At 40.8% G+C, this 26,996-nt stretch overlaps 1 protein-coding gene across 9 annotated transcripts in view; it reads left to right on the top strand.

The window, feature by feature from the left end:
• The window catches only part of LOC108710372 (voltage-dependent P/Q-type calcium channel subunit alpha-1A), a 172,918-nt gene that overhangs the window by 85,270 nt on the left and 60,652 nt on the right, over nt 1–26,996 (top strand). For 8 of the 9 annotated variants that reach the window (XM_041587299.1, XM_041587295.1, XM_041587300.1 and 5 more), the window contains exons 22-30: nt 3,602–3,661; nt 3,895–4,001; nt 12,574–12,585; nt 15,537–15,636; nt 18,555–18,715; nt 20,011–20,148; nt 22,100–22,301; nt 23,239–23,403; nt 25,491–25,601. In XM_041587299.1, the coding sequence (XP_041443233.1) occupies nt 3,602–3,661; nt 3,895–4,001; nt 12,574–12,585; nt 15,537–15,636; nt 18,555–18,715; nt 20,011–20,148; nt 22,100–22,301; nt 23,239–23,403; nt 25,491–25,601 (1,056 nt within the window). The remainder of the gene's footprint in view (nt 1–3,601; nt 3,662–3,894; nt 4,002–12,573; nt 12,586–15,536; nt 15,637–18,554; nt 18,716–20,010; nt 20,149–22,099; nt 22,302–23,238; nt 23,404–25,490; nt 25,602–26,996) is intronic. The other variant, XM_041587298.1, reaches the window with a different exon arrangement.

Here is a 26,996-nt window from a genome sequence, read left to right as displayed (position 1 = left end):
TAGTCTCTGGGAGGGAGTGTGACTGTGGGTAGAGGTATAGTAGGGAGAGATGGTGCCTATAGTAAAGTGGATAATAGTCTCTGGAAGGAGGTGACTGTGGGATAGCAGGTATAGTAGGGAGAGATGGTGGTCTATAGTAACTGGATAATAGTCTCTGGAAGGGAGTGTGACTGTAGGATAGAGGTATAGTAGGGAGAGATGGGTTATAGTAACAGTGGATACTAGTCTCTGGGAAGGGAGTGTGACTGTGGGATAGCAGGTATAGTAGGGAGAGATGGTGCTATAGTAACAGTGGATAATAGTCTCTGGGAAGGGAGTGTGATGTGGGATAGCAGGTATAGTAGGGAGAGATGGTGCCTATAGTAACGTGGATAATAGTCTTGGGAAGGAGTGTGACTGTGGGATAGCAGGTATGTAGGGAAGATGGGGCTATAGTAACAGTGGATAATAGTCTTGCGGAAGGGAGTGGACTGTGGGATAGCAGGTATAGTAGCAAGAGATGGTACCTATAGTAACAGTGGATAATAGTCTCTGGGAAGGGGTGTGACTGTGGGATAGCAGGTATAGTAGGGAAGATGGTGTCTATAGGTAACGTGGGTAATAGTTTGGAAGGGAGTGTGAGTGGGATAGCAGGTATAGTGGGAGGATGAGTGTCTATAGTAAAGTGGATAATAGTCTTGGGAAGGGAGTGTGACTGTAGGATAGCAGGTATAGTAGGGAGAGATGGTGTCTATAGTAACAGTGGATACTAGTCTCTGGGAAGGGAGTGTGACTGTGGATAGCAGTATAGTAGGGAGAGATGGTGCCTATAGTAAAGTGGGATGATAGTCTCTGGAAGGGAGTGTGATGTGGGATAGCAGGTATAGTAGGAAGAGATGGTGTCTATAGTAAAGTGGATAATAGTTCTGGGAAGGAGTGTGATGTGGGATAGCAGGTATAGTAGGGAAGATGGTGCTATAGTACGTGGGTATAGTTTGGAGGGAGTGTGAGTGGGATAGCGGTAAGAGGAGAGATGGTGTCTATAGTAAAGTGGTATAGTTCTGGGAAGGGAAGGATGTGGGATAGCAGGTATAGTAGGGAGAGATGGTGCCTTATAACAGTGGATAATAGTCTCTGGGAAGGAGTGTGATGTGGGATAGCAGGTATAGTAGGGAGAGATGGTGCCTATAGTAACAGTGGGATAATAGTCTCTGGGAAGGGAGTGTGACTGTGGGATAGCAGGTATAGTAGGGAGAGATGGTGCCTATAGTAACAGTGGATAATGGTCTCTGGGAAGGGAGTGTGACTGTGGGATAGCAGGTATAGTAGGGAGAGATGGTGCCTATAGTAACAGTGGGATAATAGTCTCTGGGAAGGGAGTGTGACTGTGGGATAGCAGGTATAGTAGGGAGAGATGGTGCCTATAGTAACAGTGGATAATAGTCTCTGGGAAGGGAGTGTGACTGTGGGATAGCAGGTATAGTAGGGAGAGATGGTGTCTATAGTAACAGTGGATAATAGTCTCTGGGAAGGGAGTGTGACTGTGGGATAGCAGGTATAGTAGGGAGAGATGGTGTCTATAGTAACAGTGGATAATAGTCTCTGGGAAGGGAGTGTGACTGTGGGATAGCAGGTATAGTAGGGAGAGATGGTGTCTATAGTAACAGTGGATACTAGTCTCTGGGAAGGGAGTGTGACTGTGGGATAGCAGGTATAGTAGGGAGAGATGGTGCCTATAGTAACAGTGGATAATAGTCTCTGGGAAGGGAGTGTGACTGTAGGATAGCAGGTATAGTAGGGAGAGATGGTGTCTATAGTAACAGTGGATAATAGTCTCTGGGAAGGGAGAGTGACTGTGGGATAGCAGGTATAGTAGGGAGAGATGGTGTCTATAGTAACAGTGGATAATAGTCTCTGGGAAGGGAGTGTGACTGTGGGATAGCAGGTATAGTAGGGAGAGATGGTGCCTATAGTAACAGTGGATAATAGTCTCTGGGAAGGGAGTGTGACTGTGGGATAGCAGGTATAGTAGGGAGAGATGGTGTCTATAGTAACAGTGGATAATAGTCTCTGGGAAGGGAGTGTGACTGTGGGATAGCAGGTATAGTAGGGAGAGGGCAGCTCTGGTGAATCACCTGAAGGACTAGCCATGTTTTTATTTAACAATAAAATGATAAAACCCGTTACTTATTTCCATTTCACAATACATTTTATCATCAGGATAAATCCAGCTCAAAAGCCACATACTACAGAAATGAAAACTTGGTGCATCTTGGTTGTGTAGATATCCTAAACCTGATGTATGTCTGGATATCCCATAGAGGAGTCACTTGATAAGCTTCATTCCTAGCAGTAAATAACAAGAGATGCTAACAAAAAAAAAAAAGCCCAATTAATTTAAGTCAGTATATCTGTTTTAGTGGAGTGGGAAGGGGTTACGTAGCGCAGGCTGCAGAGAGACTGTGAGACTATGTTGGGAAGTAAAGGTAAGGTGTGCTGGTCTGACAGCCCCGTTAATCACACCCGCCCCTCTGCTGCCACTGCTTACTTAGCAGTTCCTCTCTCTCTCTCTCTCTATATATATATATGTACTGGACAGCTCCCGCGGGGGAAAGGGGGAGAGTGAATGGAGAGGAGAAGGAGGGAGGGAAGGGGCTGCTGATTGAAATAATGGGAACATTGGTCCCAGGGGGAGATGGGAGGAGAGGAAATGTGTATATTGTATATACAGAGACAGATATATATCTTATATATAGCAGGTGTGTATATAAAAAATAAAGACACATACAGTATATACTTGTTTTAGGTACAAATGTACTGCATATGCACGGATAACTAGAGTGCTTAAAGGAACAGTTGAGTGTAAATATAAAAACCGGGTAAATAGATAGGCTGTGCAAAGCAGAAAATGTAATTAATATAATTAGTTAGCCAAAAATGTAATGTATAAAGGCTGGAGTGACAGGATGTGTAACATAATAGCCAGAACACTACTTCCTGCTTTTCAGCTCTCTAACTCTGAGTTAGTCAGTGACTATAAGGGGGGCCACATGGGACATAACTGTTCAGTGAATTTGCAATTGATCCTCAGCATTCAGCTCAGATTCAAATGCAACAGTTATGACCCATGTGCCCCCCCTCAAGTCAATGATTGGTTACTGCCTGGTAACCAATCAGTGTAAACCAAGAGAGCTGAAAAGCAGGAAGTAGTGTTCTGGCTATTATGTTACACATCCAGTCACTCCAGCCTTTATACATTACATTTTTGGCTAATTAACTATATTAGAAACATTTTTTATTTTTCACAGCCTATTTATTTTTACACTGAACAAGTCCTTTAAGCATTTTATACAGTAGATGTGTGAACTCATTGTTTGCTCTTTTCAAATTCTCTTCCCATAACACTTTGCTCCTGTCCACTTTTTGCATCAGTCTTTTGGGGACTGGACCCTGATGAAGATCTGCTTCATGGGCCAAAATGTGATTTAGAAGTAATTTGTCTGTTGGATGTCATTAAAGTGAATTGGTGACCCAACCTTAATGACATGGCGAACCATTTTTTGGGTAAGAACCCTGTTCTACATACTGTATCATTCATGCCACGTTTTTTCTTTTTTTCCAGGTCTTGCGTTATTTTGACTATGTCTTTACTGGAGTCTTCACTTTTGAGATGGTTATCAAGGTATGAATCTAAAGGCGGCTAGTGGCTGTAGCCAGTGGCATAATTACAGAGGACAGGTTATTGGGGAGGGAGGATGGGCCATACCATATCCTGCATTACTCCTTTGAGGGTTTACTGGTGTATTTATATAGACCTTTCTGATACAGCTTATTTAATTTTAGCCTTTCCTTCTCCTTTAATGAAAAAAAAATCAAGGATTACATCTCTGAACTATTTCTCTTCTCTTTTCTCAGATGATTGACCTGGGCATCATTCTACATCAGGGAGCCTACTTCCGGGATCTCTGGAACTTTTTAGATTTTATCGTCGTCTGTGGCGCTCTAGTGGCCTTCGCTTTTTCGTAAGTACCACCTTCCCGCAGTTGTATGCCACTGTGTTAGTGATGTGCAGGCCGGCCCGCGGGTCAGGCACGTTCAGGCCGACTCCTGCACCAAATCTTCGGGTCACGGGTAGGTCCTGGTCGAGCTCCTCTCCTGCTCTCCCCGCCCGCGACCTAGCACTTACAGTTTCCGGCCCCTAAATTTATAGACTCAAGCCTGCCTCTGCCCTGCCCCTTTTGTGATGTCACAATAGGGTAGGGGGCAGGTTAGGGTCGGGTGCGGGTCGGGAGCGGGTCAAGAATTTCTGGACCCGCACATCACTAAACTACTTGCCTGGCCTTGATCACTGCATGTTGATTTGCATTTGGTGCCTGACCAATAGGATTAAGTCATTCTGCCTTTCACCCAATGCCCCTTCATTTGCTTGTTTTAAAAACAGGAGAATTTGCATTGAGAAGTGGATTTAGTAGAAACAAAACTGGTTTTGAGATATTTGCTTTAACTGCAAGTTCCGATCATATGTACACTACCCACTAGGGGGCAGATTTATTAAGGGTTGAATTGTAAATTCAAATTTCTTACAATGTTTTTATGGTCAAAACTCTCAAATTCGAATTGTGAATTATCCAAACTCATTTCGAGTTTTTATTAAAATTTCAATTTTGAGATTTATCATACTCTGGCCCTTTAAAAACTTGAATTAGACTATTTGCCACCTAAAACCTGCCGAGTTCATGTATAAGTCAATGGGAGAGGTCCAGGGACCAATTTGGACGTTACTAGCCTTCCTGAAATTCAAGGTTTTTTTTGGAGTAAAAACTCGAATCGAGTTTAGTCGAATTTGATTAGAGTTTTGGAGTCGGTAAAATTCGTGAGAGTTTTTCTAGTATTTTCGAATTTAAATCAGTTTAAAAAAAATCACATGAATTTGAAATTCTACCTTTGATAAATGTGCCTCTAGATGTTTCTCAGCTTAATTAGTGATAATAATAGTTGCATAAATGTGGATCTGTACTCAGGGCTCAAAAAACCCGTACAGACAGAAAGCAGTATAATATGGGCCCTATTTGTGTCGGAGGGGTAGGGGTTAGTGATGGGGCGAATTTCTCCCGTCCTCCCGCGAAATTCACGAAACGGCAAAAAATTAGGGAAACTCGAAAACTGACGTCCGCGTCAATTTTGATGCCGGTGCTAAAGTCAATGTCAGCGTCCAAATAGTGTTGACGCAAGGCGGTTTTGACGCAAGTGACTTTTCAGACGTGAATGCAAAATTTTTTGACGCCGGGAGATTCACGTGAATTTCTCAACTCTTTTTGCCGGTGGCGAACCGCTGAAATTAGCTGCCAATTCGTGCCAGGCGAATTTATTCGCTCATCACTAGTAGGGGTACATCACGAGAATGATTTAGGGTAGCATTAAAGGGGTGGTTCACCTTTGAGTTTTTGTATGTTATAGAATGGCTAATTCTATACAACTTTCCAATTGGTCTTCATTTTTTATTTTTTATAGTTTTTGAATTCTTACATTACTGACCCCATCTAAAAACAAATGCTCTGTAAGGCTACAGATTTATAGTTATTGCTACTTTTTATTGCACATCTTTCTATTCAGGCCTCTCCTATTCATATTCCAGTCTCTTATTCAAATCAATGCATGGTTGCTAGGGGAATTTTCACCCTAGCAACCAGATGGCTGAAATTGTAAACTGGAGAGCTGCTGAATAAAAAGCTAAATAACTCAAAATCCACAAATAATAAAAACTAAAAACCGATTCCATTTTTTCTCAGAATGTAACTCTCTTACATTACAGCATATTAAAAGTTAATGTAAAGGTGAACAACCCCTTTAAAAGTAAATTTGGCCCTGAATGTACTTCTTCAGGTGTGTGAGAAGAGAGACAGGGGGCCCAATATGGTATCATTTCAATATATTTGCCAAAAGCATGTGGGTAGGATTAAGATGAATTTGCTCCAGGGCCCAGTAATTTCTAATCTCGCTTCTGGCTCATAAGGAATTATGGGTAATGTAAACCATTCCTCAAAAAACAAAAACCTTTGAGTTAACTTTAAGTATGATGTAGAGAGGGATATTCTGAGACAATTTGCAATTGGTTTTCATTTTTTATTATTTGTGTTTTTTTAGTTATTTATCTTTTTATTCAGCAGCTTTCCAGTTTGCTATGTCAGCAGTCTGGTTGCTGGGGTCCAGATAACCCTAGCAACCATGCACTGATTTGAATAGGAGACTGGATTATGAATTGGAGAGGCCTGAATAGAAAGATGAGTTATAAAAAGTAGCAATAACAATACATTTGTAGCCTTGCAGTGCATTTGTTTTTAGATGGGGTCAGCGACCCCCTTTTAAAAGATAGAAAGAGTCAGAAGAAAAAGGCAAATCATTAAAAAAAACTATAGAAAATAAACAATGAAGACCAATTGAAATGTTGATTAGAATTTGCTATTCTATAACATACTGAAAGTTAACTGAAAGGTTAGTTTTTTTCACTAACCCAAGTATATTGCAGACTCACAAGTGCCAAACCTTCTCCCACACTCTGCACTTATACCGAATAATAAATCCCGAGCCGGATTCCTTATGGTGAACACAGTGGTGTGCATTGCAGCAATGCCGGCTACTTTTATATGAGCGCAGCGTTCCTTTCTAAAACGATTAATTACTGGAAACAACAAGGGATGTCATTGTGCCAGCGACTCATCTCCACTTACACATTCAATGATGTCCAGAATCTATAATGCCGGGCCCAACAATACAGGTTATTTGGTTAGTTGTGTTTAAACAAAGGCAAAAGTAATGTTTCCAGAGCACAATGTGACTCTGCTATAGTGTTCTGTATAGTCAGTAAGTAGGACACTGTGTGCTGGATCCATCCATCTTCTTAGAGGAAGGGAACAAACTTGATTTCTCTCATATCACGTTATCTCGGCTGTGCCATAATAAAGCCATTTTCCATCTTGTATCTGCTCTATAGTAATGCTACATCATTAAATAAGGGAAGGCAAAACAGCCCCATAAATGAGGAATACATACTACAAAGTACTTATTATAGACCACACCTAGTAATGGGCGAATTTCTCCCTTTTCGCTTCACCGAAAAATACGAGAATTTCCTGTAAAATTCGCAAAACGGTGAAAAGTTTGGTCAAACGGGAATTTTGACACCGGCGACGATTCCGGCGACGATTCCGACGCCGGCATCGGAATTGTCACAGCGAAAAACGGAAATTTGCCTTGAATTCAGCCACCTGCCGAATAAATTCGCACATCACTAATCACACCCACTTATTAAAGCTTTTTTCCACACTAGTAACCCCATAGCCTCCCATCAGCAAAAAGGCTCTGATCAGCCAAACTCACTGAAATAATTAAAATTATTATTATTGGTGCCCTGGGTTACTGCTACAGGGTAAATTGTATTTCAGTTCTATCAAGCACAGGATACACAGTAGATAATAGATAAGTACTAAGTTTATAAAATAAGTTTATATAAACAAGCTGCTGTGTAGCCATGGGGACAGCCATTCAAGCACAGGATACACAGTAGATAACAGATAAGTACTACTATAGTTTATATAAACAAGCTGCTGTGTAGCCATAGGGGCAGCCATTCAAGCACAGGATACACAGTAGATAACAGATAAGTACTACTATAGTTTATATAAACAAGCTGCTGTGTAGCCATGGGGGCAGCCATTCAAGCACAGGATACACAGTAGATAACAGATAAGTACTACTATAGTTTATATAAATAAGCTGCTGTGTAGTCATGGGGGCAGCCATTCAAGCACAGGATACACAGTAGATAACAGATAAGTACTACTATAGTTTATATAAACAAGCTGCTGTGTAGCCATGGGGGCAGCCATTCAAGCACAGGATACACAGTAGATAACAGATAAGTACTACTATAGTTTATATAAACAAGCTGCTGTGTAGCCATGGGTGCAGCCATTCAAGCACAGGATACACAGTAGATAACAGATAAGTACTACTATAGTTTATATAAACAAGCTGCTGTGTAGCCATGGGGACAGCCATTCAAGCACAGGATACACAGTAGATAATGGTTTCCTTTTTCTCTGTAATAATAAAACAGGAGCTTGTACTTGATCCCAACTAAGATATAATTAATCATTATTAGAAGAAAAAAAGTCTGGCAAAACCAGCCTATTGGGTTTATTTCGTGTTTACGTGATATTCTAGTAGATTTGTAAGGGTTGTTCACCTTCAAACAACTAGTTGTTTTCAGATCATTCATCATTAATAAAGACTTTTTCCAATTTCTTTCTATTTTTCAATGTTTTTCTGATATTGAAGTGCAAAGTGTCATTTTTCACCACCTAAAGCAGCTCTGGCAGGGGGGTCGCTGACCCTGTAAACTGTTCAAAATGAATACATTTAGTTGATACATTTCTTATCTTTGTCCTTGCTGAGCATTTATTAAATGCAGCTGTTAGACTTGATACAATAGTTACTAATACTCCAGAGATGCTGCTGAGAAATGAATCAACTAAATGTTGTAAAACTGTAACAGCTCAGAGTCTGCACCTGAATTACTGAGCTGCCAGACTCAAACACCAGAGACAGGAACATTCAACTTTACACTTAGATTTTGGAAAAACAGTAAAAATTAAAAAATGGAAAGTAAAAGTCTTTATTTCTGGAGAACAATCTGAAAACAATTGAAGTGAAAAAAATGTTTGGAAGGTGAACAACCCCTTTAAGGTATGGAGATCCAAATTACAGAAAGATCTCTGATCCGGAAAACCCCAGGTCCCGAGCATTCTGGATGAAAGGTCCCATATCTGTATACTATATACTGTATATATCTAAGTGATCTTGACCATCCCCACACCTTGTGTTTCATACCCCCTCTCCATTTTAGTTTGTAACCTTGAAAGGACAAGGAAAATTAAACGAAAGAAGTAGGTAGAAATGTTGTACATTATGTTTTGTGCTTCTGTACCAGCCCAAGGCAACCACAGCCCTTTAGCAGTAAAGATCTGTGTCTCCAAAGATGCCCCAGTAGCTCCCCATCTTCTTTTCTGCTGATTCACTGCACATGCTCTGTGCTGCTGTCACTTACTGAGTTTAGGGACCCACTCACAATATACAGTACACATAGAATAGAAATGTCACAATATAAGGCTGATTAGTAATTAATACACATAATTACTACATGGCAGCACAGAAACCAGTGCAATTAGCATCAGAATTTAATAATCAGCAAACCTGTAGCATCAGCTTATATTACAGCCAGGGAAGCTCATTTTCTGCTGGATAATTAGTGACGAGCCCTAAGCTTAGCTTCTCAACAGCCAATCAGAGCCCACTGAGCATGTGAGTGTCACAGACACTTTCCAAGATGGTGACCCCCTGTGACAAGTTTGAAGTCCTGGATCATTGCTGCTATTGACAAGCTGAAACTTTAGCCTCGTGCAATAAGTTCACTATATAAAATATGGCATTTTAAGCCACATTAATTTTTTGGGTTCAGTTCTCCTTTAACAAACAGGGCCCGCTTTACCTCTTGCATTGGTCACTATATGTACAGTATGTAATCTGATTGATGTATATTCTTTGTATATATTGTACATTACTGCTGAATAAATAATCTAAACAATGATACCAATTGGTTACCACACTAGAATGCTGGTCATACACCTGAAGATCAGTGGATCTTTCCTGGATATGGCCACGTTTAGTTGGGTGATATCGGACTGGTTTGATCGTTTGGTCATTGGGATAAACGCAGACTGTCGGAAAGAGGCCTTGTATCAACTATTTGATAAATGGCTGATTATCTGACAGATATCAGTCGGATAGGCTCATCGCTGGGCCCCATACATGCGTCAATAAGCTGCCGACCTTCGTTAGCCTGGCTAGACATACTCTAGACATACTGTAGAGGTGCAGCAAAAGAGAATCATGAATATAATTTAAAGAGAAGCTAAAAACAAGTAATTGACGATTCTGTTCTCAGTTTGCATTAATTATAATCATCTATAGATCAATAAGGTTCCCATTCAAAGCTTATTGCCTCAGACAGTTACTGCATGCCCCTCTCTCAATAAACATGCCCCAGCCATCTTGCATCATACAGAAGCTGTGCATGCTGGGTAATGACATGCCGAAAAAGCTTGCGCCCCATGTCATTTTCATCTCCCGATGCACTCCATCACGTTAGACTCCCCCCCCCCAAGACCCTCGATTTTCTCACTGACAAACAACATTTCTGCTGGAGGACTTTACCCCTTCACTTTATGATGGTGGTGTTGGCAAGGAAGATTGTAGCAGTGTAGGACAGGGACACCAGGGGCCCACTAAAAACCTTTGGTTAGGGGCCCACCAAATATTTTTAGACCAGGGTCTAAATTTTCTTCCTTTTTCTCACTCAACCTCTATTCTCCTAGTCTCTTTTCTTTACATACTATAATCTATTATTCCATCTATTTAGCCTCTTTGTTCTCATAGAAATAGGGAATGACCATGAAATAGGCCAAATGTTTAGCAGCATGAGGGTCCACTGACACCTGGGCCCACCGGGACTTTTCCTGGTATCCTGGTGGGCAAGTCCAACACTGGATTACGGTTATATACAAAACACAGACCCACACGTGACTACATGTTTATATCCACACTCTATGTATAGTTCACAACAAATAGGTACATTACACAAAAGTCTTGGTTATGGCAGGCACGTTGCTACAGACAGTGAACCAAAAACAGAATAGAAGGCTGTAAATTACCATTTAAAGGGGTAGTTGACCTTTAAGTTAACTTTTAGCATGTTATAGAATGGCCAATAGATAAGCAACTTTTCACTAGGTTTTCATTGGTTATTTTTTATTGTTTTTTAATTCTTTGCCGTCTTCTGACTCTTTCCAGCTTTCAGATGGGGGTCACTGACCCAATATAAAACATAAATGCTCTGTAAGGCTACACATTTATTGGTATTGCTACTTTTTATTACTCATCTTTCTACTCAGCTCGGTCTTTTATTCAGTGGATGGTTGCCAGGGTAATTTGCAAATTGCAAACTGGAGAGCTGCTGAATAAAAAGCTAAATAACTCAAAAAAACACAAATAGTAAAAAATGAAAACCAATTGCAAATTGTCTCAGAATATCAGTCTCTAGATCATACTAACAGTTAACTCAAAGGTGAACAACCCCTTTAATAGCAAACCCAAAGGATGTTTACCTGCAAGATTCACTAAACGGAAAGGCTTAGTCATTCCCCCCAAGTTTTTAATAATGTTTTTATCCTCTTGCCACTCATGTACTTTCTTTCCTGTTGTGTTGTTTCTTCTTTGCTCCCTTATTTTTCTTTCTAATTCCCCATTCATGTCTTTTTTTCTCTGTTTACTGTTCTAGTGTAAATAGAAAGTTCAGGCCATCCTTTCCCCTTTTTGGAGGCCACTTTAGAAACGTCTGCCTTAGGTTAGGCCCAACTGAAGGCCATTAGCTGTCTCCATTAAATCATGGAGCTACTGTAATCTGTTGTGTAGATAATAAGATGGAAAGGAGAAGAAGGTGCTACAGTGTCAATGTCAATAACTCACCAAGTCTAAAGGTGGCCATACCTGGATAGATCCGCTCGTTTGGCGATGTCGCCAAACGAGCGGATCTCCCTCCGATATGCCCACCTTGAGGTGGGCAATATCGGGCTGATTCGATCGTGGGCCCTAGGGCCCAACAATCGGATCCTAGCGTTCGCAAACGGGCTGTCGTATCGCGGGACTGCATCAACGAACAGATGCGGCCGCGATCCGACGGGATTTTTAATCCCAACCGATCGAGATCTGCCCAACTTTCGGGCAGATCTCGATCGGGGAAGCCCGTCGGGGGCCCCCATACACCGGCCAGTAAGCTGCCGACTCGGTCTGTTGGCAGCTTTTATCGGCCCGTGTATGGCCACCTTAACAAGTGGTCCAGGAGCACCAGCCCCTCAGCTTCAGGGAGCGGCAATCCAAAATAAGGCAAACAAAAAGGGGGCTGTCTGGCATTCAAAGGAATCCAGGAATTAATGGTTAACTAACCAAAAATGATAGAAGGTCCAGGAGGCCCCAAACCTTCAGCTCGGCTCATAGGCCCTTTTTGTTTGCCTTAGATATTTGGACGACCACATAGGACAGGGTAAATGAACTAAAAGATACTGAATCAAACACCAGCACCATCTCCAGGCTGAAGAGAAATTCCATTGAGTTCAGCCTGCGTGAAACCATCTTTATTTTGATCAGAGGAAGGGAACAATTACTGAAAAGCAAAGAGATTGAAAAATAGCAATCCCCCAGATCCTGCGCTTTTAGACACGCATGTGACTTCCTACCACCCATGTTTTTGGCTCGTTACACTTAAGGGTGCATCCCCGGGTCAGCACTAGAGTAAACACTGCCAGGGTGATCATATCTGTTCTTGGGGGGTAGAACTGACGGGTGCATGAGAAGAAGAGTAGTCAATGGGGGGGGCTTGTTGCTTGTAATCATGGAAGGTGAGGGCGGTGGTGTCGTTTATGTTCTTTGTCTCAGTATCTGATTCATTACCTCTCTCCTTACATTGGCTGCTTCGTCTAGGAGCAATCAGCGGTAATGTCTGTCTGTCCTCTCTTTCTGTCTCTCTTCTTCTCCTTTTTTCCTTTCTTAGCTATGGGGCTGCAGTGGATATATATGTATTTACAATCATTGGGATGAGGAAGCTTTAATATATCTCTCGCTATGATCCCCTTACTGTAATTTCACATCTCTTCTTAGTGTAATTTTACCTGGGATCCCACATTCCATATTATCACAAGGCACTTATGATGAAATTATGATCAAAACAGCACCCCTTTCTATGATCACATGGCACCCCTTACTTTCAGCACACAGTACAGATGAAGCCACTTGTGTGTTAAATGCGTCATGCTGTGACGCAATTTTCTGTGTTAAATGGGATAAGTGGGTTATCTGGGTTTAGATATGATCTCGTGGCACCCCTTTCTATAATCATGTGGCACCCCTTTCTATAATCATGTGGCACCCCTTTCTATAATCACGTGGCACCCCTTTCTATAATCACGTGGCACCCCTTACTTTGATCACACAGTACTTCTCACTATGATCACACACAAGACTCATCATACTTTGATGACACTGCACCACTTTCTATGATCACATGGCATTTTTTAATATGATTACACAGCACTTCTTTCTATGATTGTGCAGGACCTCTTACTATGATCACATGGTACTTCTCACTATGATCACACAGCACCCCTTTCTATGATCACATGGCACCCCTTACTGTGATCACACAGCACTTCTCACATTGATTGCATGGCTTTTTTTTACTATGATCACACTACACTTTATATAATGAGAACACTGCACCCCTTTATATAATCAAACAACACTTTATACAGTGAGAACAATGCACCCCTTTCTATGATCACATGACACTTTATATAATGAGAACACTGCACCCCTTTATATAATCACACAACACTTTATATAATGAGAACACTGCACCCCTTTCTATAATCACACAACACTTTATATAATGAGAACACTGCACCCCTTTCTATGATCACATGACACTTTATATAATAAGAACACTGCACCCCTTTCTATGATCACATGACACTTTATATAATGAGAACACTGCACCCCTTTATATAATCACACAACACTTTATACAATGAGAACACTGCACCCCTTTCTATGATCACATGACACTTTATACAGTGAGAACACTGCACCCCTTTCTATGATCACATGACACTTTATATAATGAGAACACTGCACCCCTTTCTATAATCACATGACACTTTATATAATGAGAACACTGCACATCTTTCTATGATCACATGACACTTTATACAATGAGAACACTGCACCCCTTTCTATGATCACATGACACTTTATATAATGAGAACACTGCACCCCTTTCTATAATCACATGACACTTTATATAATGAGAACACTGCACATCTTTCTATGATCACATGACACTTTATATAATGAGAACACTGCACCCCTTTCTATAATCACATGACACTTTATATAATGAGAACACTGCACCCCTTTCTATAATCACATGACACTTTATATAATGAGAACACTGCACATCTTTCTATGATCACATGACACTTTATATAATAAGAACACTGCACCCCTTACATTGATGCTGCTGTACCTCTTACAGTCATCAAATAGCACCTCTTACACACCCCTACTATTATCACACGGCATCCCCTGATTCACAATACACCATTCTATTTCTAGTACACTAAAAACTCAATCAGCCTCACACAGGCCAAATATTAACCCCTACACTGTGGCAGATTAAAGCAGAGTAAATGTCTGTGAAATCTTTATATTCATGACTCTGCACCCCTTATTCTGACCATGCAACAGCCCAAACATGCTGTAAATATTCCTGTTGCAAAATAATCTAATTAACAAGGGCTCCAGTGCTGGGGCTGTGGCAAATGGTATGTCCAATTCTCTATTTATTAATGGGTAAAATTACTTTTTAATTTCTAAAATTGCATTTGCCACAAGGGTAAATTTTGTTAATGCAGCAGAACATTACTTTGGTAGGTAACACGTCTGCAGCTCATGTTCCCCCGGGTGCCAACTTGTAACATAAACGTCTCCAGTGTGTGTGCACAGAGGTTTCACTGTCATATTGCAAGGGATTATATATATATTGCAAGGGATTTTATAAGGGATTTTATAAATGTATTGCAAGGGATTTGGCTGCTCATTAGGGATTGCAGGTAGGGGAGCGGAAAGGCTGCAAGTGTTGTCAGAGCAGCTGGTTAAAGGCCACCTGGGAATTTTTCACATGTAGCATCAAGAGATTAAATGTATCAAACATTTGCTAACAGCACTCTCCTTTTCTCTCTCTCTCTCTCTCGCTCTCTCTCTCGCTCTCTCTCTCTCTCTCTCTCTCTCTCTTATTCTTTCTCCTACTGTCTGTTTCTATCTGCCTCTTTTCTTTATTCCATAACTCTCTGTCTGCCTATGGATGTGCCATATTGATCTCTATCATTATTTTTCAACTGTTTTCTTTATTTCTGTCTATATTCCTGCTCTTTACTATGTTTCTCTCTCTTCTTCTCTCTCCTGTTCTCTCTGTAATTCTTTATTTTTCTATTCTATTCTTTCTCCGTGTTTCCCTGTGGTCTCTGTTTTCTCTGGTCCCCCTTTCTCTATGCCAATCTCCCTATTCTTTATTTCTGTCTATATTCCTGCTCTCTACTATGTTTCTCTGTCTTCTTCCCTCTCCTGTTTCCACAATTCTTTCTTTTTCTTTCCCTGCGTTTCCCTGTTTCCTTTGGTCCCCCTGTCTCTATGCCAATCTTTCTACTTGTATTTCATTCCCTCTGTCTGAACTCTCTCTTTCTCTAACTCTACTGACTCTGTTCCATTGTTTCCTCTCATGTACTCTGAAATTTCTCTTTCGTTTTTGTAACTTCGTCTTCCTATCCCTTTACCACTTCTGCCTCCCCCCGTCCGTTCTTCTCTTTCTTTCATTCACGGTTTCACAACAGAGGTGGAAGCAAAGGAAAGGATATAAGTACCATCAAGTCACTGCGTGTTCTGCGTGTCCTGCGTCCTCTGAAAACCATAAAACGGCTTCCCAAACTAAAGGTCAGTGACACAGGTGTAAGCTTTACATTCTGTACCCAACACTTAAAGGAACAGTAGCATAAAAAATTAAAGTATATAAAGGTAATAAAAAAAATGCAGTGTTGCCCTGCACTGGTAAAACTGATGTGTTTGCTTCAGAAACACTACTATTGTTTATATAAATAAGCTGCTGTGTAGCCATGGGGGCAGCCATTCAAGCACAGGATACACAGTAGATAACAGATAAGTACTACTATAGTTTATATAAACAAGCTGCTGTGTAGCCATGGGGGCAGCCATTCAAGCACAGGATACACAGTAGATAACAGATAAGTACTACTATAGTTTATATAAACAAGCTGCTGTGTAGCCATGGGGGCAGCCATTCAAGCACAGGATACACAGTAGATAACAGATAAGTACTACTATAGTTTATATAACCAAGCTGCTGTGTAGCCATGGGGGCAGCCATTCAAGCACATGATACACAATCCTAACCAAGTATGTTTGTCGCTAGATTTGTGCCTTAACACCACATACTTCAAGTACAAGGACCATTTTTATAGACAGAAACATGGCTGTGCAATGGGTTCTCCAGTCTCTCCCATTGTAGCAAACTTGTACATGGAGGAAATGGTTCAGGTATGTGGATGACACTTGGGTTAAAATCAGATCCAATGAAGTGGCGGCCTTTACAGAACACATTAACTCAGTGGACAATAATATCAAGTTCACAAGGTAAGATGTCCATGAGAACAAACTTGCCTTTTTGGACTGATTGATATCCATCCAAGAGGGGAGTAACTTGAAAAGTATACAGGAAACCCACTCATACGGATCAATATCTGTTGTTCAATTCCCACAATCCGCAGGAACACAAGATGGGTGTCATGAGAACTCTGCACCACAGGGAGGAAAGTTTGGCAACTGATACAGAGTCCAAGGTCAAGGAGCATAAACATCTCAGAGGAGCTTTGAAAGTGTGTGGCTACCCAGACCAGGCATTTTGTCAAAACAACAGCAACCAAGCCCAACAGGAACACATAGTAGGAGGCACATAGTAGGTGGAACATAGTCAGCCCATATGTAGCTGGAGTGTCAGAGAAACTCACCAGGATTTTCAACCACATACCTGTGTTTTTCAAACCTAGCAACACACTGATATGAAAACTTGTACACCCAGAGAATCCAACGCCTAAAGAAAAACAAAGCAATGTGATTTACGCATTCCAGTGTAGTGAGTAGTGCACTGATTTATACATTGGGGAGACTAAACAACTGCTCACCAAGTGAATGGCTCAGCACAGGAGGGAGAACTCTACAGGGCAAGACTCGGCTGTCTTTCTACACCTAGAATACAAGGGACTTTGAAGATATGACTATGAAGAGTTTCATTCATCCAGATCATGGTATATCTATTATATGTAATTCTAAAACAAATGGACTTGCTGAGTAATCATTGAAGACGTTCACTACTCATCCGAGCAGCTTCTTCAGTTCAACTGATGATTACTCAGTCCAGTTGTTTTAGAATTACTTATATTAGAAATCCTTTGAAGATAGCAAGGTCCAAATCTTGGATAAAGTAGACCGCTGGTTAGAACGAAGCGGGAAAGAAGCGATTCATGTCAAGGTGGAGAAACCATCTCTGAACAGAGGCGGGGGCCTTCGACACCACCTGTCTGCTACATACAATGCTGTTCTAACATCTGTACCCCGGTGGTTTCAGAACACTTCACACGTCCATTCATGCAACTCTCACAAGTAACACCTCTTTCTAGGAGTCACATGATACATTGGATAATCCTATCACAGTAACTACACAGAATCAACGCCCTTGTGAGTTATTATTATTATTATTATTATTATTATTAACATGTATTTACATAGCACCAACATATTGCGTAGCACTGTAAAGTAAATGTGATTATACAACTAAATCACATGAATTATATACATAGAATATGTGGAGTTACATACATCACAATCAATACCGGTACAAAAAGGTGAGGAAGGCCCTATGCAGAAAGAGCTTACACTCTAAAGCAGTGATCCCCAACCAGTAGCTCGCGAGCAACATGTTGCTCCCCAACCCCTTGGATGTTGCTCCCAGTGGCTTCAAAGCAGGTGCTTATATTTGAATTCCTGGTTTGGGGCAAGTTATGTGTAACGACCACGTTGTCAGGAACCTTGTTTGGTGACTGTACCTTGCAGATGCAGGGGAGGTACGAGAGGGTTGGACAAAACCAGGTGTACTACCAAACAGAGTCTCCTGTAGCTGCCAGTCGACATAGGGGCTACCAATAGCCAATCACAGCCCTTATTTGGCACCTCCCAGGAACATTTTCCATGCTTGTGTTGCTCCCCAACTCTTTATACAATTGAATGTGGCTCACGGGTGAAAAAGGTTGGGGACCCCTACTCTAAAGGGAAGGGAGTAATACACAAGGTGTGGGAGTGGGCAAGATCGAATTAAGTGGGTGAGAAATGTGGTACTGTATGTGGTGTTGCGTTTGGTAGTTAAGCAGAGTGAGGGTAGGCTTCTCGAAAGAAGTGCGTTTCACATGTCACTTCTCTGAAGAGTTACAATGTGCCATTTTGATTGGATTACTGGAAAGGTTTATATGACAATGACTTCCCACACCAGTCAGTTGAACTGAAGAAGCTAATCGGTGAGTAGTGAAACGTCTTCAATGATTACTCAGCAAGTCTAATTGTTTTATTTGTTTTATTTCATTTTTGGTGTTACTGTTCCTTTAAACAGATCTCTATCCTATTGCCATACTTTCCCTTTCACCTCTTTTTCCCTTGAGCTGCCATTTTGCTCTGTTTTGTGTGTCATTCGTTGATCACCTGACAAGGAAAATTGCAGGTTCTAATGAAAATGTATTTTGTCCCATTGCATCTTTCCAACCGTCCCTGGTTTCTCTCTGCCTCAGGCTGTGTTTGACTGTGTAGTCAACTCTCTGAAGAACGTTCTGAACATCCTCATTGTCTACATGCTTTTCATGTTCATCTTCGCTGTGGTAGCAGTCCAGCTTTTCAAGGGGAAGTTCTTTTATTGTACGGATGAGTCCAAGGAATTCCAAAGGGACTGCAGGTGAGATATACAATTACTTCAGTCTGAAAGAGGAAATACAGACTAAAGACTAATTCGGGGGTTCAACCAAATCTAGAGTACTTTTGGAGGATTCAGATTCAGCTAAATCTTAGGTGTTGGGCCAATCCAAATCTGGACCCTAGGGTTGCCACCTGTTCTGACCCGGACAGTTTGGTTTTTATAAGGCCTGTTCAGCTTTGTGAAACCCGAACAATAATCTGGCCAATAAATAAAAACATTTAAATACTAAGAGACTCACCTTAACATGACTTAGTTATTAGCAAGTGCAGTTCATTTCTTATCAGCACAGAAACAAAACATAGTTACATAGTAAAGTTGGGTTGAAAAAAAGACCAATGTCCAGTCTACCAATCAATATAAAATAAGAAATTGTTTTTCTAAATTAGCATTTCTGTATTTCAGAACTTTCTTGATAACCAATTTCTGTATAATAGGTCCCATACCTGTAATGAGAGGTTACCAATAGGGTTACTACCATCCCTGTGGTTTTGAACTGGACATCTCGGTTTTTCAGAGAGCTGTCCATTCAGAACTTTCTGTTCAGTTTAAAACTCTTAGAAAACCAAATAGAAATCAAGCCATGTGCGTCTAAGTGATGCAATAACTCCAACCCAACGTCATAACTCCACCCAGGGCCAGATTTCCTCTTTTGCCGCCCCTAGGCTGCCTGGGTCATAGTGCCCGCTTGTGGGCATGCCCCCTTCAGCCGCATGCATCGGCCACCGGGTCCTAGCGCACGTGGCTCACAATACATCTCTAGATGTGGCTGGGCGGCATGCCGCCCCTCATGTCGCCACAAATCCACGCCTTCCTTTGATGTCGTGCGCACACCAACATCACTGCCCCACCCCTAATACTATCTACCCCGCCCCCTTTATTTGGATTTGGCAACCCTAGAGCAGACCCAGTGGTTATTTCTAGAGATCATTTTTCAAACCTGCTACCTGGGAAAGAGCAGTAATCCATAGAAACATCAACTTCCTGGAAACCAAACAAGTCATAGGAGGAGGATTTTGGCCACATCCTTTGCTCCACCCCCACCATGGATATAAATATGGATGACAATGTGCATGAGCTAATCGGTTGGCTACATTTGAATACAAAATAAGATTATTTTTTTTAATTTGAATTTAATTTGGGATAAAACACATTTTTTACTGAACAATATCACGGGAAGCCTGTTAAGACAGATGGAAAGATAAAATGTAATGTCCTAAATGTCGATTTATATTGCATTTCATATGTATTAAGCTGTTCCTGTACTTTCACCACAGGGGAGAATATCTGGTCTATGACAAAAGTGAAGTTAAAGCACAGAAACGAGAGTGGAAGAAATGGCCGTTCCATTATGACAATGTGCTGTGGGCACTTCTCACCCTCTTTACTGTATCTACGGGGGAAGGCTGGCCAGAGTAAGTGTTTGTGTGTGTGGTTTTGTATACATGTTCACAGGTCAGTACTGTGTGTGTGATAATTAGTGATGGGCGAATTTATTCGGCAGCCGCGATTCGCCGCCGGCGAATAAATTCGAAAATTCGGAGCCGAGAAAAAAAACGGACGCCAGCTTAAAAAAAATGGACGCCGGCATCAAAAAACGGATGCCGGTGTCAAAATGAGACGCAGGCGCAGTTTCCCTTTTTTTTTGCCGTTTCGCGAATTTCTCATTTTTCAGAGAAATGAAACACCCCAAATTCGCCCATCACTAGTGATAATGTCTCTATGCCACTGTGTACTTGAGTGTATGTAGGGTGTATATATACAAGATGGTGGTAACAGGGCCGCCATCAGAATTCACAGGGCCCAGTACAACAACATTTTCTAGGTCCCCTGGCCCTGCCCACCCCAGACCCTGCCCATCCGACTGTTAGCCAGGGCCCTCTCGTACAAGTTAAAATAAATATTGGTGGCCAGGGCCTCCTACAAGTTAAAAAATACATTGGTTCCAGGGCCTACCACAATTTTAAAAAATACATCGGTTCTAAGGCCCCCTGCAAGTAACTTACCCTTTAACCTTCGTCCTTGGTAACGCATGAAATGCATGTAAAAATATCTTAAACTTTTTGTAATCCTCCACATGCCAATTGGGTGACTGGGCAAAGGTTGTACAGCCAGTGCCATGAAAAAAGGAAAATCCTAAAGGGAAAACAAATTGTTTGTACCCCCACCTCCCAATCAAATCTACAGGGAACCAAGCTTAGGTGGGAAGAGTGCTGACCTTAGAGAATATGCAGCAACATTTGATAAATAGGGATACTAATCCCCCCTCGGTGTGGTGCAAATCTGTTGAAGTAAATCACAATTCAAGACTAGGCTGCTGAAAGGAGGGTTGTTCGTGCCCTATTTTTGAAGAGAATGGTGGGTTTAATGCAACCTGCAGTGGCAATGCAGAACATGGGAACATAATTCATCACTATATCACAAGATAATACTGGTATCCATAACACCCATGTCATCCAACCATGTTATAAAATACTGCAACATATATTTCTGGGGCACTCTAGTGTATCTAGGGAGACTGCAAGATATACTGGTGAAGACACAATGGGCCAGAATCAATTTGCTGAGGAAAGCTTATCTCCTAATTCAATTCCAGATTTTTCCATAGAGCCAGATGCAATTCATTGAGTAGGGCAACATGGCTGTCAAAGGGCAAGATTTGAAAAACTGAATAAGTTGGACACAGCAGGATTAGATGTAATCAGTAGGGCAACATGGAGGGAAGAGGCTGTGGTCCGGGTAGGGTTGCCACCTGGCCGCTATTTTACGGGCCTGGCCGGTAAAAATTATGGTTGATCACAATGTTATTAATAGGGAAAAAAGATAAATATATAGGTATTTTTTTCCAGAAAAGGTGGCAACCCTAGGTCCAGGTGGGAAGTGGGCAGAGGCGGAAGTGGGCGGGAGGATGGGGATCGGAGTGTACTGGGCCCCTCTAAAGTTTTTTTGGCAGGGGGGCCCGGCCACTGAGCCCCCTATGTCTTTGAGGTCACTATCAACTCCCAACTTAACAGTTTATTACATGTCACTTTAGTCCCTCAGTACTGATCACCAGCTATTATTAACATCATACTGGCAAAGCACACATGACAGAGTTATAAACATGCATCATTCAGCTTTGTTGCCAAATATTCGAGAATATGTACTTTACTGAAACCAGTAGGACGGTGCCCAGTAGTATTTTATTCATCCTTTTTTTTTTAATCGGTACAAGCATTTTTTTGCACTTTAATAAATAAGGGTCCAAATGAGTTTACATGTATCTTATGTTTGTTATCCCAAATGTATGTGTTTAGGAGATTGTGGTCACCCTAGTCTAGGTCTTCTAGGCTCTCTCCAACCCACTATCTGTCTCTATTTGTGCAGTGTGCTCAGACATTCTGTGGATGCCACCTATGAGGACCAGGGTCCCAGGCCGGGATTTCGGATGGAGATGTCCATATTTTATGTGGTCTACTTTGTGGTCTTCCCTTTCTTCTTTGTCAACATCTTTGTGGCCTTGATTATCATCACTTTTCAGGAACAGGGTGACAAAATAATGGAGGACTACAGTTTGGAAAAGAATGAGGTGTGGAACCCTAAACTTAGATTGTCAACAAAAGGTTCATGAGCTATACTTTTGCAATAAAATATGCACCTAAATTGCAGGTTACTGCAAAATACTATAATAGGGCATATTTGTCAAAGAGTTGACTACAGAATCCTACAGACAATATGGTTACTCAACTAGTAAGGAGAACCAAGTTATCCATATTAACTTCAAAGAACTCACTTTTCAGATGAGAAGGAGGTGTGATTACTAAGAAAAAAGTCTGATTCCAAAGAAAAAAGCAGTAAAACCCCCTCTCTACCGACGATTAAAGGGGATGTTCACCTTTGAGTTCACTCTTAATATGACGTAGAGAGTGATATTCTGAAACAATTTGCAATTGGATTTCATTTTTTATTATTGCTGTTTTTTGAGTTATTTTATTTTTATGCAGCAGCTCTCCAGTTTGCAATTTCAGCCGTTTGGTTGCTAAAGTCGAAATTACCCTAGCAACCATGCATTGATTTGAACAAGTGACTGGAATATTAATAGTAGGGGACCGGAATAGGAAGATGATAATAAAAAGTAGCAATAACAATAAATTTGTAGCTTCACAGCACATATGTTTTCAGATGGGGTCAGTGATTCCCATTTCAAAGATGGAAAGTGTCAGAAGAGAAAGGCAAATAATAAGAAACTATAAAAAAATAAATAAATAAGACCCATTGAAAATTTGTTTAGAATTGGCCATTCTATAACATACTAAAAGTTAATTTAAAGGTGAACCGCCCCTTTAAGATCAGTCTATTTATTTATAATAGTACTAGGTTATGATGCCTGGACAAAGACCACAGTGGACCCAGTGAGGGTCAAAACCTTGACACTTGAATCAAATAAGTGCAACCGTTTTTTTTATTCTGTTTATTACAAATGTTAAAGAAACTGACATTTCTCTGATTCTGGTATCTGCTTACAGAGAGCGTGTATAGACTTTGCTATCAGTGCCAAGCCCCTGACGAGGCATATGCCGCAGAACAAGCAGAGCTTTCAGTATCGCATGTGGCAGTTTGTGGTGTCTCCCCCATTTGAATATACCATCATGGCTCTCATCGCCCTCAACACCATTGTGTTAATGATGAAGGTAAGGGCCCTAGAGAAAAACTGCCATCTTGCTCTCATGTAAAGGGTATTTAGTAGTAGTCAAGTTTTTTAATATTTTCAGACAAAGTCCTGAGAGTGCGGATGTTTTGTGATGGACTCTGTGATACAAATGTGATGATACTGCACCCAGGCAACCTAATCTTTATTTTTCGAGAGTGCTGGCTTTTTTCTATGTACTATATATATATTTATAAAATCACAAAAAGGGGATCAGCACTACTCAGGTCTTAAAAATAAAATGGAATTTATTTAGTAAAATAGCAGAGTAGGCATGTGCCTAGGGCGCAAAGCTGGGGGGGCGCCAGGCACGTACCTGCTCTGTTGCCTACCCCATTGTCCAGTCCTGTCTCTCCCCGACTGCCGTGGATATTTTTCCATAATTGCGCTTCTGCGCATGCGTGCGTAGTTTCGCACATGCGCAACAGAGCAATCACTCAGCCGGCGCCGTGGCCGGCCAGGTTGCCTAGGGCGCCTGGCTGGGTTGGCCCGGCGCTGCAGCCGAAACGTCAGTTTGCTGCTATTTTACTAAATAAATTCAATTTTTGTGATTAAATAAATCCCTTTTTGTGATTGTATGGAGATACATATATATACATATATATATATATATATACATATATATATATATATATATATATATATATATATATATATATATATATATATACTTGCTCCTGGGATCTGCACTCCTAAGGGTAAATGCTCATGTTAGTACCCGGGTGCTGCTCCTGGGAATTTATGCATAGAAACAAATGTAGAAGCGCACTCCTGGGGTTTCTTTAAAAATTTCGTGATGTGAACCAAAACGTTGATTCTGTACCATGATGATCCAACCAAAAGCTGGTGCACACGAAAATCCAAAAACCCAATGGAAACTGCCCAGGTGCTGGTTAAACATAGATAAATAGTAAGCACATAGGGTGACTTTGGCGCCACTGGGGCCTATAAGAAGGGATGTTGTTTGTGGGTTTTTTTGCACTTCCTGATGACGGCTTAAGTTTATAACCGAAACGTCAAACTACAATTTTCTTGGCACCATAAAAAGGTCCTGTGAGTGCAGTTCTGTTGATGTGCTTACTATATATATATATATATATATATATATATATATATATATATATATATATATATACTGTATATGTGTGTGTGTGTGTGTGTGTGTGTGTGTGTGTGTGTGTGTGTGTGTGTGTGTATATATATATATATATATATATATATATATATATATATATATATAGACAAATACAAGATTCCTCTGCACTCAACCCATTATCAATATATTTAAGACAGAGACATTTTGTGCATACTGCTACTGAAAAATGCCTTACCCTTTAAACAAAACAGGGATTGTTTGTCCATATATTGCAATATATTTAAGCTGGCCAACTACGTCAAAGTCATCCCATATCTGGCCAGTCCTATGCTCAATTTTCATCTGATTCATTAAGAATTCTATGGTTTAATTATACATTTTATAAAAGGGACGAATACGTTTTACCTGCAACTTGCTAGCTGCTTTCAAAGTAAAACTCCCAAACTTGGCATATATATATATATATATATGAGAATGATGGGTGGGTTAAGATATGCAAATAGGATATGCAGAAGTAGAGTACAGGGTAATATGAAAAGGATTTAAAGAGAAAAAAATAGTTGGTGAATTAGTTGTTAAGAAGCAGGAATCACAGAGCAATCACCTGGCAAATCTGACAAAAACCCTCATCTTCAGCTGTGGATGACGCTTGCTTTAAAACCTCTGGGGGTGGCAATGGAGATGGAACCCCTGTGACACCCCTGCCGTAGAGAATTACATGTAAAACAGGCAACTTCCTGTGATTTTAGACCATGCCCCTGTTACTTCTAGGCCAGAGAGTCTTGTAAGGATATTATAACACAATAGGAGGGCTATGGGAGTTTAACAGGCAGCTTGTATCCAGTCAGCATGACAAACAATGGCTGCTTATGCAACTACAAAAACGAAAAAGGAAAATAATGCTAAGTTCATCCATGTGCCAAATGCAGCTCACAGAGCTCTCACGTGTCTTTATTACTGTCTTTTTCTCATAGTTCCATTCATCCTCTAATGCGTATGAAAATGTGCTGAAAACCTTCAACGTTGTCTTCACCTCCCTCTTCTCTCTTGAATGCCTACTCAAAATAATGGCTTTTGGTGCACCGGTGAGTGACTTTTAGTCTGCTTCTTGTTGGAGTCCACAATGTATTTCTGCTTAAAGGAGAACTAAACCCTAAAAATGAATATGGCTAAAAATGCCATATTTAATATAGTGAACTTATTGCACGAGGCTAAAGTTTCAGCTTGTCAATAGCAGCAATGATACAGGACTTCAAACTTGTCACAGGGGGTCACCATCTTGGAAAGTGTCTGTGACACTCACATGCTCAGTGGGCTCTGATTGGCTGTTGAGAAGCTAAGCTTAGGGCTCGTCACTAATTATCCAGCAGAAAATGAGCTTCCCTGGCTGTAATATAAGCTGATGCTACAGGTTTGCTGATTATTAAATTCTGATGCTAATTGCACTGGTTTCTGTGCTGCCATGTAGTAATTATCTGTATTTATTACTAATCAGCCTTATATTGTGACATTTCTATTCTATGTGTACTGTATATTGTGAGTGGGCCCCTAAGCTCAGTAAGTGACAGCAGCACAGAGCATGTGCAGTGAATCAGCAGAAAAGAAGATGGGGAGCTACTGGGGCATCTTTGGAGACACAGATCTTTACTGCTAAAGGGCTGTGGTTGCCTTGGGCTGGTACAGAAGCAAAAAACATCATGTACAACATTTCTAGCTACTTCTTTAGTTAAGCTTTAGTTCTCCTTTAAGAGTGGCCCACATAACATTACATGAGTATTGCACAGCCATTGTGTATCTCCAGTACGGAGCTTGTGCAACAATATTTTTGTACAGAAATGGCAAATAGTAGTCTATGGATTAGGTTCTACCCATGTTAAAGACTTGCCTTGCACCCTACCCGCAGGGAGATGTGCGAATTTTAATCACATAAAATATATTTATTATTATTATTGTTGTTATAATAGCCTGTTGTAGGAGGTTATCTGTTTTACTACCCCTCTAAAAGCTGTATTTGTCCTAATAGCTTTCATTTTGGGCATTTTGGTGCAATAAAGTAGATACTCGCAGTCCTTAGTGCTTAATATTTCACATGTGCACGTTGAGCTCTTTTTTTTTACTGTCTTTAGTTTAAAAAGCCCCCAAATGGCAATTACACAAATCACTTTTAACCAGCCTTGTTACTTCTTGCCATTGGGGCCTGGCAAGTCAGCCGTAAATAAGACTTTGTGCTTCTTACACAGAATATGTTTATTTTCTGTGCCCTAGATATGTCTGTTTACATAACGTTGTGCTGTAAAAAACTGTAGGTTGCTAGTTTATTACCAGATAGTGAAGGTTTCTGTTTATAGCCTTATTATACACAAGAGTCATGAATATCTTGTAAATTATATCCTTATAAACGGTGAGTTCTGATGTAATTTCTGTCACATGACTCACTGAAATTTGTGTATTATAATAAATAAAGTTCCCCCAGTTGTAAA

Source organism: Xenopus laevis, chromosome 3L (genome assembly GCF_017654675.1).
Source record: "Xenopus laevis strain J_2021 chromosome 3L, Xenopus_laevis_v10.1, whole genome shotgun sequence".
Taxonomy (NCBI): Eukaryota; Metazoa; Chordata; class Amphibia; order Anura; family Pipidae; genus Xenopus; species Xenopus laevis.
The sequence above is the reverse complement of the archived record's forward strand: the minus strand, read 5'-3'. Positions and strand labels throughout refer to the sequence as shown.